This window comes from Canis lupus, chromosome 5, assembly GCF_011100685.1.
Source record: "Canis lupus familiaris isolate Mischka breed German Shepherd chromosome 5, alternate assembly UU_Cfam_GSD_1.0, whole genome shotgun sequence".
Taxonomy (NCBI): domain Eukaryota; kingdom Metazoa; phylum Chordata; class Mammalia; order Carnivora; family Canidae; genus Canis; species Canis lupus.
In genome coordinates, this window is record NC_049226.1 from 81,032,661 (window position 1) to 81,048,424 (window position 15,764).

The 15,764-nt window shown below is 43.8% G+C and overlaps 1 protein-coding gene across 2 annotated transcripts in view; it reads right to left on the reverse strand.

Moving 5' to 3' along the window:
* The window catches only part of SNTB2 (syntrophin beta 2), a 115,868-nt gene extending 103,892 nt beyond the window's left edge, over window positions 1-11,976 (reverse strand). For both annotated transcript variants that reach the window (XM_038538488.1, XM_038538489.1), the window contains exon 1: window positions 11,382-11,976. In XM_038538488.1, coding sequence (XP_038394416.1) covers window positions 11,382-11,961 — 580 coding nt within the window. In that variant the 5' untranslated portion in view covers window positions 11,962-11,976. The remainder of the gene's footprint in view (window positions 1-11,381) is intronic.
* Between the last annotated feature and the right edge of the window lie 3,788 nt (window positions 11,977-15,764).

Here is a 15,764-nt window from a genome sequence, read left to right on the forward strand (position 1 = left end):
AAGGTACAGCACACAGTTCAGTATGTTACAAAACACTCAAATGGAAGGAATATAATAGAAAACCCAGAATCAGAGTGCAAATAAAAAAAGTAATTATATAAAAAAGTGCATTTCAAATCAATGAGGAAAAGACAGGTCATTCTTATGGTGGCAGATACATAGCATGTGTACCTCACCTGTGCAGGCACACTCATTGCAGACATCACTAATCAAGTAGAGCATGCTTTCCTTTTAGATCCAGATATGGCTTTGGAATCTTTCCCTACATGGCACTCCAGGCAGCCCCCAACAAACTATCAAGACAACACATGCAACAGCATTATTTGACAAAGAATGCTAAGACCGTTAACTATTTGGAAAAATAAAGTTAAATCTCTACTGCAGACGATATGTCAAAATAAATTCTACATAGATTAAGAGTTAAATACTTTTAAAATGAGGCTATAAAAAGACTAAAACAAAGCTTTTGCAAAAGATATTCTCAGAGAGAAACAGAAGCTCTGAGATGGGACGTCGTGAGAGGGAGTGAGGCAACAGTGGTCCTCAGCACTACCTTGGTTCCTCACATCACTGAGGCCTGGCTCCTTAGCTTTTCTTGGAATCCTGAGACTTGTCTGTATCTTTACAATACTGCCACCATTTTATCTGAGCTAGCTTAAATTGGCTTCTGTGCTTTAAAACTAAAAGCACATAAATAAGGCACATATACTTTCATTTTTTTAACACACTCTCTTTTTTTTTTTTTTTTAAGATTTTATTTATTTTTGAGAGACACAGAGAGAGAGAGAGGCAGAGACATAGGCAGAGGGAGAAGCAGGCTCCTTCCAGGGAGCCTGATGCAGAACTCGATCCCAGGATCATGCACTGAGGCAGATGCTCAACCACTGAACCACCCAGGCGTCTCAATATACTTTCATTTTTTAAAAAGAAGCTTTTGTTGGGCACCTGGGTGGCTCAGTCAGTTAAATATCTGCCTTCGGAAGGGAGAAGAAATGTGTGGGAAATATCAGAAAGGGAGACAGAACGTAAAGACTGCTAACTCTGGGAAACGAACTAGGGGTGGTAGAAGGGGAGGAGGGCGGGGGGTGGGAGTGAATGGGTGACGGGCACTGGGTGTTATTCTCTACGTTAGTAAATTGAACACCAATAAAAAAAATAAAATAAAATAAACATAAAAAAAAAAAAAATATCTGCCTTCGGCTCAGGTCATGATCTCAGGGTCCTAAAATTGAGGCCCCTCTTCTCTGCTCAGCAGGGATCCTACTTCTCCCTCTGCTCTTCCCCTGCCCACTTGTGCTCTCTCTCAAATAAGTAAATAAAAACTTTAAAATATTTTTTTTGTTGATCAACTCACTTTACTAATAAGTCTATGATTTTTCTGAGTCTCTTTCAAAATCCAAGCTTCCCACTTCCCTAGTATGAAGTGTAACATGTTATATACATAACAGATTATTCTTAACTGGTTATATGTCAGAGAATTCTAGTAATGTCTTAGGAGCCAAGTCACAGAAACAAACCAAGTTTGATTTATATAACTCTTTTATTTTTTCCAAAAGGAAAATCTTTTTTTTTTTTTTTTTAAGATTTTATTTATTTGTTTGACAGAGCGAATGAGAGAGCACAAGCAGGGGGAGCAGCAGGGATTGACCCTGGGATCATAACATGAGCCTAAGGCAGACGCTTCACCGACTGAGCCACCAGGCACCCCTCCAAAAGGCAAAATCTACTAAACACCATAATCACTGGCACTTTGTTCATATACAAAACTATTTCATGAGTTGTTTTTTTTTTTTAAGATTTTTATTATTTATTCATGAGAGACATACAGAGAGAGGCAGAGACATAGGCAGAGGCACAGAGCCGGATCCAGGACTCAATCCCAAGACTCTAGGATCAGGACGTGAGCCGAAGGCAGACTCTCAATCACTGAACCACCCAGGCATCCCTTGAATTGTGTTTTTTAAACTTAAATCAAACACAAATTGTCTGCAAGAATCAATGTATTTTCCTTGCAATTGCACTCATATAAAGTAACTAAATAAAAATAAAAATAACCAAATCAACTGTATTTCTCCAGACACAAAACATTAAACACACTAGAACATGCAGTCATTTCTCCAAAGCCAAAGCTCCTTTCTGTAATCCAGGGAAAAACCTTTTAAAGGAAGAATATGCTCTTATGCTATGTGACTAGATGTAATGTTTATAAACTAAAATTTTGGGATGTCTGGATGGCTCAGCGGTTGAGCGTCTGCCTTATGCTCAGAGCGTGATCCCGGAGTCCCGGGATCGAGTCCCACATCGGGCTTCCTACATGGAGCCTGCTTCTCCTCTCCCTCTGCCTATGTCTCTGCCTCTCTCTCTCTCTCTCTCTCTCTCTCTGTGTCTCTCATGAATAAATAAATAAAATCTTTATAAATAAATAAATAAATAAACTAAAATTTTTCTTCTCAGTCCCCAGAGCTAGCAGAGTTGTATCACCCAAGTGCTTTATAACAAAGCTGAATAGTATAAGCTTAATTTCCTCCCAAGTATTGCACATTTTCCCACTGGTAACAACTATTCTCCTATTATCCCTGGATAGAAACCTCATTGGATGTAATAGATTACATCCAATCTGCCCCCAAGGCCTGTCATTTCCTCTTTTAAAACAGTGGCTCTTAGTTTTCCATTTTTCCACCCAATGTCTCTAAGGGATCACATGCCTGTGCCCGCAACAGAGGCTCACTGCCCAGAGGTTCTTTACAAGTGTTGAATCTTCGGGTGCTCAAGCAGTCAGAAGGAGGCTATCAAGGTTGAAAAAGGTCCTCAGTGGATTCTGCTGACTCCTGGCAAAAATCACCTGCTTTACTATGTTTTTTGAATGGCGTCTTCTGTTCTACTCCCAGTGCTACCACCAACGCCACCTTCAATGTTTATCACCTCTGTATGGGCTGCTTTCATTACAACAGCTGTAGTTTTTTCTACCTTTGGTCTTTCCTCTTCACATTGTATCCAGTGCATCCACTGCTGCCAATCCAAAATTCTGTTCCCATCATGTCACTTCCTGGCTCAAAAACAGATTGCATCAGTTCCCCACCCCTTCTATCTCTTCAACCTCTTCCCTTGTCTGTTGGCCTTTTCTCCTTGCTTTACAAATATGCCCCAATTCTTCCTCTCTTAAGACAAAATAAAAAACAGCCAACTACAAAAGTAAAACCTTCCCTTGACACTTCATTTAACTGTAGTTACCATCAATGCTTCTTCTTTTTCTGAGAAACTTTTAGAGACTTTTTTTCTTTTAAATTCATGACAGACACACAGAGAGGCAGAGACATAGGCAGAAGAAGCAGGCTCCCTACAGGGAGCCTAATGCAGGACTCAATTCCAGGACCCCCGGATCACAACCTGAGCCAAAGGTGGATGCTCAACCACCGAGCCATCCAGCCATCCTATCTAAGAAACTTTTAAAAAGCATGGTCTACTCACTGCCTCTTGATCCTGTCACTCTGCTAAAATTGCTCTTATGAGAACTCTAATGATCTGGTTCTCTATCGAGTTCAATGGACTTTTTAGTTCTTGACTTTCTTGGCTTCTGTAGTATCTGAAGATGCTGATTACATTCTCCTTTTTAGAATTCTTGCCTTGCTGACTTCCACTGCAACATTTTTTCTAGGCTCTCTCCCTACCTCTTGGACCATTTCTTTCCATATTCCTCTTCCTGCACTCCTGTTTCAAATGTATGGGCTCAGGACACCTGGGTGGCTCAGCGGTTGAGTGTCCGCCTTTGGCTCAGGGTGTGATCCCTGAGTCCTGGGATCGAGTCCCGCATCGGACTTCCTGTATGGATCCTGCTTCTCTCTCCTGCCTGTGTCTCTGCTTCTCTCTCTGTGTCTCTCATGAATAAATAAAATCTTTAAAAAAAAAAATATATGGGTTCTGCAGGATTCCATCCTGGTTCTACTTCTCTTTTTAATTTGCACTCTCCCTTGATGATTACATCTACACTCGTGGCATCAATGACCACCTCTACCCTGATAGCTCATAAATCTTTGTTCTCACATTTCTCTTGATTATGGACCACACTTCAGACCAGCTATTGGACCTTTGCACCAGGATGTCACACAGGTAATTCTTATTCAACATGCCCCAAACCAAACTTCTTATCCTCACCCAAAACACAGTACTTCCCCTGTTACTCTTGGCTTCATAGTTATCTGGTTTCCCAGGCCAGAAATCTAAAAGTTATCCTCTACTTTTCTCTTTCCCTCAACCCCCAAACTGATCATTTATACCTGATGTTTCTATCTTCTTAATATTTCTTAGCTTCACATTGTCCCATCCAGTCTCACTATCTTTATGGTGTTGCAACAGTGTCCTGCTTGCCCTTACGTCATGTCTTGAACTCCTACAATCCATCTGCCCTTCTGAACTTCCTAAGACATCACTCCCTCTTTTAAAACACTCATTTAAAGCACTTAAATTAGCCTGGGTGGCTCCCATGACTAAAACTTTTGACAGCACACACCCATCAGGCAAAATGTGAATCCTACAGTCTCAATCTGTGAATATTCATTAATGCATATATATTATTAAATATCAAAAAAATATAGGGATCAAGAGAATGGCATAAAGATTAAATTAACACAATAACATATTCCTCATGAAATCATACTATCCTTACCTACTATATGGCTCAAACTACAATATACTCTTAGGGCCAAATTCATTAATAATAATAATGTGCTAATCCACATTTCAAATAGTGTTCTTGGTAATTTCACTTTTTAGGCTGACTTTTTGACAGAGAAGATTACCTTAAAATGTGACAAACTGCTCCTACTAGAAGAAATGTCAGCTTTACCTTTTTGTTATTGTTTGTAATAATTACCTTCAATTCATGGTTTCTTTGTGCAAATCTTTAAGCCAACTTGTTTATTTTGTGAAGACTAATTTAGTTAAAATCACACAATATAATGTATATCCACTCAACCAGGCTCAAGTAAACTACAGTAAGTCACAATATGATAATAGCAGTAAGACTGAAAGAACCAGTGTCACCCATATATTAACTATTAATAAAGCTCAAGTTCTTTTTTCAGGTTGAAAAGTAAAAATAGACCCCACTTAAAGATGACTGCTTGCACTGCCTACAAGGCCCTTGATGATCTCTGGCCTCTGCCCACCTTCCCAGCATACTTTTGGGTACACATTTCCTATAACTTACCATGATTAACTTCTCTCAACACACCAACTACTTGTCACTTTCTTACCTTGATGTACTATCTCCTTTGCACTTCTATCACTGTTTCAAGTGCACCATGTTCTCACCTCTTTTAAAGCATTTATCACAACCTATTATAACTGTTTCCTTACTAGCCTAAAGGGCAAGGATTACTCCCAATTTTTAATTCCCGGCATCTACTACAACACCTTGTTTGCAATAGGTACTTAATAAATGTTGACTGACAGAATGAAAAAGGTCCAAATTCCTCTGGCTGGCTTTCAAGGCCTTGCATAATCTGGCTCTAATTTATCTACCCAACCTTATTTTCTTCCAAGTCCATTCCTATTCTCCTCACTTCCTATCATATGTCATGCTCATTTTGGCCTTAGTACAGGTTACCCCCTCAACTTGGAAGGTCTTCCATCTACTGAGAAGCAACCTGTCTCTCAAGCCTCAGATCTAATAATCCTTTTCCCATGATGTCACACTCTACCCTTTCCCGCCACAACTGATCATTCCCTTCACAGAACTCTTGAAGAGAGTACTACACATTTGATCACTTACTCTCCATGTGGTAGTTTTCTCTCCCCAATTTTAGTTTAAGTTCTTTGAGGCCAAAGACTCAACTTCAACTTATCTTGCACGCTGATCTTTCACAACTCAATGCAACATGATGATACACAGGAGAGGCTGAGACCTGAGTAACTGATTGTAGGTAGCATAGTATAAGAGAGAAAGCAATGATCTGGGTTTTAGTCCAAATTCCACCACTAATTAGCTAGTTGACCTCAAACATGCCACTTAACCCTCTCTGGTCATTAATTCCTCATTTGGAAGATAAGACTTTACAACTTTAAAAATTCCAGGTAAGGCTTTTCCTTATGCCCAAAGAACATTAACATTTTCCTCTAAAAATCAAGAGAAATTCTGAGACCTTTAGTAACTCACCTAACTTTAATGAGCTATAGTGTAATCGTTGTAAAACAAAGATAAACAGCCCATCATCTCCAAGGACTGTGGAAAGGTCAAACAAGAATATACAGATAAAAATGCAGAGATAATTTTAAAATGCTGAAAAAAAAGTAATGCTATTTAGTGGAAAATGCAAGTAAGCGGCATTATACGCTGTCAGTTAGTTAGGATAGAATGTAAATCTAGCCAGGAACAACGGCGGAACACTTCCACAGCCACAGGATGCACTTCATTCCTTATGTACAAAAGACACACATTTGATCACCAAATAAAGTTACCTTTATCCCGGAAGAATTACACAGCAGGTAAGATATTGAAGTTACTGAGTTATCAGTTAAGATCCAAAGTAAAACCTGGTATTGTTTTTTTTTTAATTTTTATTTATTTATGATAGTCACACAGAGAGAGCGAGAGAGAGGCAGAGACATAGGCAGAGGGAGAAGCAGGCTCCATGCACCGGGAGCCCGACGTGGGATTTGATCCGGGGTCTCGAGGATCACGCCCTGGGCCAAAGGCAGGCGCTAAAATGCTGCGCCACCCAGGGATCCCTGGTATTGGTTTTTAAAAATGTTCTTAGAATTTTCATAACCACTCTATATTAGAATCAATAAGCTTCTCATATTTTGATAATAATTTGGAGAACATATTTTAGCATGAGGAGACTCTATGAGAAATAATCTGGTTACAAAGACAAAATTAGCTTATCATATAAACACATCTTATCATTCAAGTGAAACATGACGAGGCTAGTTAAACAAAAAGAAAGGAACAGAGAAACACAAACTTCCTGATAATTTAGATGTTCTTCAAAAGATAAATTAATGAATATACATGCAAAGTCTCAAAGAAAATGTAAAATGTTTTCCTTGCCCAACAAACAAGGAAGAAAGTGGCAATGTAGGAATTCAGACTAGCTTCTTTAAATTAGCAGCCTAATAATGTCAAAAATATGTTACATGTCCCCTAACATGCACAAAAGAACCATATTATATATAACACTCAAAATCTCAAGCCATTCTGGATACAAAAATCATTTTCCATTTTCAAGTTAAAATTTCATGCCAATCCACTTCTCTATACACTTAACCATCTTCTTTTCAGGAGATTTGATAACAAAACTTCTGGAACTATATTTAGGCAATAAAATACAATTTTCATATAATATTCCAATAAGAACTGCTTTAAAAAATCTTTTCTCAAATATCAAACCTTAAGCTGGATACTTAATACTGTTTTCCCTAATCTCTTCTGGAACATTTTTTGATGTACAGCCTAATTTGTGTTCATTTAGTTAATTTCACAGCCCTAAAAATATAAATTCTAGAAGGTTTCTAATTAGACTATTTTTAGCACTCATGATTCAGTAAATTTAATACACAATACTTGATAGGTGAGTAATCATCCCTTTATGCTTACAATCTGAGTATCTCTACATAGCATATCTTAATATCAATGCTAACAACAGTCACTAGCCCAAACTATAAGCACATAGTGAATACCAAGTTTTAAGGTCTGAGTGGTAAAACCACTTCTCAGCCTTCTGACTAAAATCAAGGGTAAGGTTTTGAGTGGTAAATGTGAAGAGGAAAAATGAGAGGGATGGGAAACTAAACGCAAATTTAACAATATAAAAGTTGGCCTATACAGGAGATTACAGAAAAACATGAGAACGGGATTAGAAAAAGGTGTTTGCAACCAGGAAATGCAAATTCATTTTTAATCTGTTCACCTAAAGCAATCCTCATTCTTATCACATATTTCTTTTCAAGCAAAATGCATCTTGGCTTTTAACAACTTGTTATCCTATTCTGAGTGCTTGTGTAATCTCGCAGCATAACCTTCATGACCCACCCTGTCTAACCTTCCTCATTCAGACCTTGGTTTTTGTTACTGTCCTTTACTGTAGTATTCCCAGTCCCTAAGATAGCACCCAGGTCACAAACCGTCAAATGAGTAACAACCTTTGAGGGAGATATCATTACCATCCTGGTTTTTCAGATGAGGAAACTAAAGCTTAGCCAGGTTGAGTAACTTGCCTAGGGGTTACAAACCACTAGCCAGAAACAGACCCACGTCTGTCTGACCACAAAGTCCTCATTTGTACTTACCCTCACTGGGCAAAATAACTTCCTACTGTCTCTCATTTGTGTGTATTTACTGGTGGCAGCTGTGTCTTAGGGGAAGCTTCAACTTCTCCTTCAACCTTTTCCCAGGCATCCTCAACCTCTGACCCCACCAACGCGGGGCAGGGAACCAAGATCTCTATAGATCTCTCCTTCCTTTGTGCCGTGTCCTCTCCAGAGTTCTATTATAAAATCACTTTTAGCCCTTTGTTATAGTTATTTCTCATCTCTCTCTTATCTCAACTCCAAACTTCCTGAAGGCAGGAACCAGGTATCTTCAAGTGCCTCTAGCACATGGTAGAGTTGAGTAAACATTTGCTGTATGAACGAATAATCCCAACAAATTCATGAGATAAAAAGAAACCCTTTAGCTCAGTTCCCTAACCACAAGCAACCAGAGACTACTGCTTTCTTTTGCTTGGGGGTGGCCAGGGCATGCCTGAAATTCCCTGCCCACATCACAAAAGAGCATCACTGTGCTACTAGGGCAGCTTTTCAAGTTCTGAGACATCTAATGGAGGTTCCAAAACTTTAAGGGCTAAGCATAAAATCTATCTTTTAGCAGTGGTCTACCTGGATGGAACACCAGCTCTTGATTTTAAAATAACGTTTGACTAGTTCAACTAAGTCACTGTTATCACATATTCTAAGTTATTTTATTTTATTTTTATCTCTTTGGCTTGAAAGTGTCATTTCGGGCAGCCCAGGTGGCTCAGCAGTTTAGCGCCACCTTTAGCCCAGGACCTGATCCTGGAGACCCGGAATCGAGTCCCATGTCGGGCCCCCTGCATGGAGCCTGCTTCTTCCTCTGCCTGTGTATCTGCCTGCCTCTCTCCCTCTCTCCCATGAATAAATAAATAAAATATATTTTTTTAAAAAGTGTAATTTCATATTTCCCCACACATTTAAGGACAAAAACTGCTTGTCATTTACAAAAATAGGAAAATAAAATAGAACCTGTGTGTTAGGTAAAAAGGCACTCAATAAATATGTTATTATGCTGCTATTTGCAAAGCCTCCTCCTAAAAGCCCAAGTGGCCTATTTTAGACTAATGAATACTGGGAAACATTTACCAGATGATCTTCATTTAATTGGTATGAATACCAGGTTCAAAATATAGCTAAACAAGAAACTGGGTTGTTAAAAAATATAGCATGCAAAGAGCTGAAATGTCTGCCCATTACCGCCTAGTACTACATAAATAGTACTACTTCAATATTCTGGTTCTAAGAATTTATAACCAAATGCTTAGCTAGACCAACTTCAAGGTGCACATTTAAGGTTACAATTTTTTTTTTAAGATTTATTTACTTATTTATGAGAGACACGGAGAGAGAGGCAGAGACACTGACAGAGGGAGAAGCAGGCTCCAGGCAAGGAGCCCGATGTGGGACTCGATCCCAGGACCCCAGGATCATGCCCTGAGCCAAAGGCAGACACTCAACAGCTGAGCCACCCAGGTGTCCCTGGTTACAATTTTTTTTATATACTCACTGCCTATGCCACAGTCTATAATTTTGCTCCATTTATTAACACTAATTTCGGAGCAGTGTCTGGCCCCACCCATGAGATATAAATAAGACTTATAAATAGGATTATCATAGAGATGGGACACTGGAATTTCACACTCAGAGCACATGCAAACAAACTAACATTTTTCCAAATATTTACAACCCGATTTGGAAAAAAAGTGAAAAATCACTCTGCCAAGCTGGACTTCTGACCTCTCAGTTTCATGACTGGTCTCTGCCTACCCTTCTTCCCCACCCATTCCCTTCTGCTCTTCCTCTGCCAGGAATACCCTCCTGACTCATCTCTGTCTATGTCCATTACTTCCTTAGAGACCTGGCTCAGGATTCAGCTCCTTGAAAAAGGCCTCCCTGACTAATCCCGATTGCCACTACTTCCTAACTTTGCATTCCCTTGGCATTTATATATAGTTTGCATTACATAATCACTTAACTTAAAGTCGTTTTGCATTTTTCCATCACGTCCCCAACTAGGGACCAAAAAGAGAACCATTATGCTTTACATCCTCTTCTATACATCCAGTAATAAATGCCTGCTCCTCGAATGACTGAATCACCAGTGAGAGAAAGGCAACTGCTCACAAATCTCTGAAGTAAGCAACTGGCTTTTCCGATCACACTTAAAACACTCGGTCACCTCCAACAAGCGCGAGCACTTTCACGGAAATGAGATTTACTCTTGCCTTCCATAAATTCATCACAACAGATCCAGGTTACGGATCACGTACGTACTTAAAGTAAAAAATAATAGTGGCTGTTCAAACATATCTTGAGATGTACCATTTCAGGCTTCATTTAAAGCCTTGCAGCAGCAAGTCTCTGGAGGGTAGGAAGCTGGCACTAGTCTCTTGCAAAAGGGGCAAAAACTCTCGCTGGCAGTAAATGTTCAAACACGTGAGCCTCGACTGTTAAACAAGGCTCATTAGCCACCGAAACTTGCTGTTTCAGCTCTCTGCTTCGACCAAGTGCTATGATCTCTTTTGGTTACTGTCGAGCGGGGCCAATGATGGGTTAAATCCCTATAAATTAACCAGCAGTTTGATTTGCCCAAGCTCACCCCTGGCGTCGGTGGGGGTGGGTTGTTTTTTTTTTGTTTTTTTTTTTTAAACAGACCCCGTCGCGGGGGAGAGCCAGCTGTGAGCAGAAGGCGCCACCCCGGCACCTCTCGGGAGGCACACGGAGCCCTCCGCGGCCCCGGCGAGCCCCCTCCGAGCCCCCTCCGGGCCCCCTCCGGTCCTTAGTGTCAGCTTATCCTGCAGAGGCGGGGCTTCAAGCGCCGGGGCTTTGTACTAAATCTCAACCGAGTCCCGCCTGGGGACTGCAAGCCAACTTTTCCTTGCAAGGAGCATCAGCTTTTCCACACGCAAAGCCCCAGGAAGCGGGGTCCGGGGGGAGCCGGGGAACGGCGCGGGGAAGCGGAGGACGCGGAGGGGGAGGGAACGGGCTCCCCGCGAAGGGGCCGGAGGGCAGGGACCGAGTGCGCGCCGCCCGCCCCGCCCCGCCCCGCGCCGCCCGCCGCCCGCCCCGCGCCGCCCGCCGGCCCCGCTCACCCTCCAGCAGCACCTCCTTGCCCGCGCGCTTCAGCGCCTGCACGGCCTGGTCGTGGGTGGCCTGGCGCAGGTCGGTGCCGTTCACCGACAGGATGGCGTCGCCCAGCCGCAGCGCCCGGCTCTGGTCGGCCGCCAGCCCCGGGAAGATCTTGGAGATGAGGATCGGCATCCGGTTCTCGCGGCCGCCCTTGATGCTGATGCCCAGGCCGCCCGCCTCCTGCTTCACTACCCGCACCCGGCGCACGGGCGGCGACGCGCCCGCCTCGCCCGCCGGGCCCCGCGGAGGCGCGGGCGGGCTCGGGGGCCCCAGGCCGCGGCTGGGGCTCCCGGGCAGCGAGTCGCCGGCGCCGCCGCCGTTCGGGAGGCCGTTGAAGGCGGCCGCCGCCGGCCCCAGGGCCGCCTCGGGCTCGGCCGCCGCAGCGTCGCCCGTGAGGCTGAGGCTCTCCCCGCTGAGCTCGGCCACCACCCGGACCCAGCGCTCCCGCAGGAGCAGCTCCACCAGCCCCGCTTTGGTGGCCCGCGTCCACACCGCCATGGCCGGCCCCGCTCCCGCCGCCGCGGCCGCCGCAGATACCCTCATTCCAGTCGGGCAGCCTCGGCGCTTCCCCCTTCCCGCCCGAGGGGGCGGGGCCGGCCGCTCCCCCCGCGGCGTTTCATTATTCATGAGGCGCCACGCCCACCGGCCGGGGCGGGGCCGGCGGGCGGGGCGGGGCCGGCGGGCGGGGCCGGCGGGCGGGGCGGCTTCCGGGAGGCGGACTCGGGCGCTGACGCGGTGCCTGAAGCTCGCTGGACCGACGCGCGGGGCTCCGGCCGCTCTTCTCCCCGCGTTCGCCTCCGGAGGCCACCCCCGAAAGCCCTGCCTGACCTCAGCCGCGCAGCTCACGGGAGCAGCCGCCACAGGGAGAGTAGAATCAGCTTCAGAAGCGCTTTGCTGGGCCGCCCGGGCGGCTCACTGGTTGAGCATCTCTCCATCTGTCCTCATACCTGGTCCTGGAATCGGGTCTCGCTTCGGGTTCCCCGCGGGGAGCCTGCTTCTCCCTCGGCCTGTGTGTTTGTCTCTCTCTGTGTCTTAGGAGTAAATACATAAAATTTTTAAAAAGAGGAAAAAAAAAAAAGAGCACTTTGCAAGCCTGCAAGACTTGGTTGCACGTTTACTCTTGCCTCGGTTGGTTCATGATGTATTTACTGAGCGCTCAGCCCCGAGCTCCTTTTGATGTCTGGAGATGAGCTGCATAAAACATACCACAGTTAAGAGCTGGCGGTCTAGTGGGGGAGGAGAAAGGAGAACCAACCAACCCCGGGTGATACGATGTGGTTAAGTGACATGTAGAAAACACCCTGAGAGCCAGTAAAAGAAACATCTGGTTGGGCCTGGGGTCAGCTTCACAGAGGTGACACTGGAAGCTGAGTAGGTGGAGCAGAGAGAATTGCATAAGCAAAGGTCCAGAGACATGAATACAGCATTTGTTACTCTGCTTTGTAATCACCTGTTTACTTCCCGGGAGTGAGAGAGGGGACCATTTCTTCTTCAGCCCTGCAGCCACAATAGGGAGGCCTCAAAGATATTTACAGAACGATGGTTACCTAGGAGGATGCAAGAATTCAATGTGAGCAGAGCACAGGGTCTGTGGAGGTGGAAAGGAGTGTGAAAACCCTCATATAATCAAATATGGAAGAGTTTGGACTTGGATTTGATTTTTTTTTTTTTATGATAGTCACAGAGAGAGAGAGAGAGAGGCAGAGACACAGGCAGAGGGAGGAGCAGGCTCCATGCACTGGGAGCCTGACGTGGGATTCGATCCCGGGTCTCCAGGATCGCGCCCTGGGCCAAAGGCAGGCGCCAAACCGCTGCGCCACCCAGGGATCCCTGGACTTGGATTTGTAGATCTTTCTCATCCTGGAGGTCATGGCCTGCTGTTGGGGCAAATGCTGAGGGGTATCCCCAGAAATCATATGCACACCACAGAACCTGTGGTGGCTTCTATCCAAAGGCATGAGTGTTGCAATCCACCCACTTCCAGCTTCATGGGCTGGGAGAGCTGAGGAAACTGAGGCCCAGACTACCAAAGAGTCTATCCTAAAGTCCACAATGAGGAAGGAAAAAAACTCAGGTCTTCCAGCCTCCTGGTCTAGGGCTTTACTATACACTCCAGACCTCAAAAATGAGGATCCGGGGTGCCTGGGTGGCTCAGTGGTTGAGCATCTGCCTTTGGCTCGGGTCATGATCCCAGAATCCTGGGATCGAGTCCCACATTAGGCTCCCCTCAGGGAGCCTGCTTCTCTCTCGGCCTATCTCTCTCTCTCTGCCTCTCTATCTCTCATGAATAAATAAAACCTTAAAAAAAAAAAAAAACATGCCATCTAATTTTCCTTTGGCAGTAAGAGTGAAATCCCCATGTTTTCACTTGTGGGGAGCGGGGCTGCAAGCAGAGGGAATGTGCACCAGTTCCCATAAAAGGGTCTGTATACCTGCTTGCTCATGAAGTACATGTTGAAGCTTGTGAGCCATGTCCATGCACTTCTCTGTGAATGCACATTCATGTGTGGGCAGGAACATTCAAAGAGCCTCCTATACTAGGAGTTAAAACAATAAAAATGGAGACTGGAAAGTACCCAGAGCCCAAATGAAGAAACAATTGAAAATGAGAAAAGTTCTTACCAAAAAAATCATTACAGCAGAATCTTCTTTGCAATTAGTGGAGCAGGATTTTCCAAGCTGCAAATGTCAGCAGAAGCTCAACCCTCCTATCCTCTCCTAAATCAATTGCAATGGGGCCAGTTCCCTGTTCCAGCAGGTCCCAATGTGCCCAAGTGCATTTGCAGTCACAGACATTTCTGGCTTTGCTCCAGCTGAGCCGTGAGCCCCCAGAGGCCTGAGGTATGTGAAATTTCTGCTTATTAAAGAATACTTGGCAGCTGATTCCTTGGAGTATAAGCATTATTTTGAACACTTTTACGTCCACGATCATCCAGAGGTTGGGCACTCGACAACACCTTTGTTAGCAAAAGGGAAGTGCTGGAAATTCTTCCCAAAAGTATCAAGACCTTTTGGTCAACAGAGTTGGAGGAAGTCATAGATCTTCCAACTAAATAGTAGGGGCACTTATATAAGATAGTAAGTTTAAAAAAAAATAAGATAGTAAGTTATGTGATAAAATATTTAATTCTAGGAGGAGAGAAGGTAATGGAGATTGCTATTTGGGTTACTTGGGAGTTTTTACTTAAAAAATTATTTTAAAATATATCCCTGAAAAATTCCCAATTTATTGAGCTGTTTTGGTCCTCCATCAGAATTTAATTTTCAATGTCCTCTCCCATCACTGTGTTCAGATTAACCATGTTCCTCTAGTTGGTGTTCCCCGATGAGGCCATCCAAACACCTCCTGCTCCTCTCAACTACTTTCCCACATGGCAAGATCTCATCCTCGGTTTCCCTGTCTACCCAATATGCTGGGATTTTTCCTTTGAACAACTTTATTCTTTGCCTGCCTGTTTTGCCTAAGTAGGTTATAAAATACAGGAGGGCAAGGACCACCCATTGACTCCTTTTCAATCCCCACTATTCCAAAAATATTGCCTTGCTGAGAAGGAACTCATTAAACATGTGATTAATTGAAATTCAGTGCCTCCTGTGCTGTAGTCATTTCACATAATCCCTCTGAAGGTTACTGGTTCCTTGCAGAGTGAAAATTACCATCTAGGAAATCTCAAGTAGTCAGTGGAAATCTATGTACTGTGGATAATGAAATCTGAAATAAAAAGCGTACACATCTGTTACCATGGTTTCTTAGGGACAGAGAGACTAGCCTAGATAATTCTCTAAACAGGCATGTTATTTTATCTACCTCCAAAAAAGAAAATGGCTGAGATAATTCCTAATAACCTTTCATTCCTCTCACCTTTCAGTATGTATTCTCTGCTCAAGCTATTTTCTTTTTTTTTTTTAAAGGATTATCTCTCTGATTGCCTTTTTTTTTAAAAATTTTTTATTTATTTATGATAGTCAGAGAGAGAGAGAGAGAGAGAGAGAGAGAGAGGCAGAGACACAGGCAGAGGGAGAAGCAGGCTCCATGCACCGGGAGCCCGACGTGGGATTCGATCCGGGGTCTCCAGGATCGCGCCCTGGGCCAAAGGCAGGCGCCAAACCGCTGCGCCACCCAGGGATCCCTCAAGCTATTTTCTTATTGTTTCTCAGAACAGGGAAGGGATCACGGCTACTTTATTTTTTATTTTATTTATTTTTTATTTTTTATTTTTTTTAAAGATGTATTTATTTTTTTTTTAAAGATTGATTTATTCATTTGAGGGAGAGAGAGTCTGCAAATGTGGGTGAGAGGGAGAGACAGAGATTCTAGAGCAGACTCCTGGCTGAGCTCAGATCCT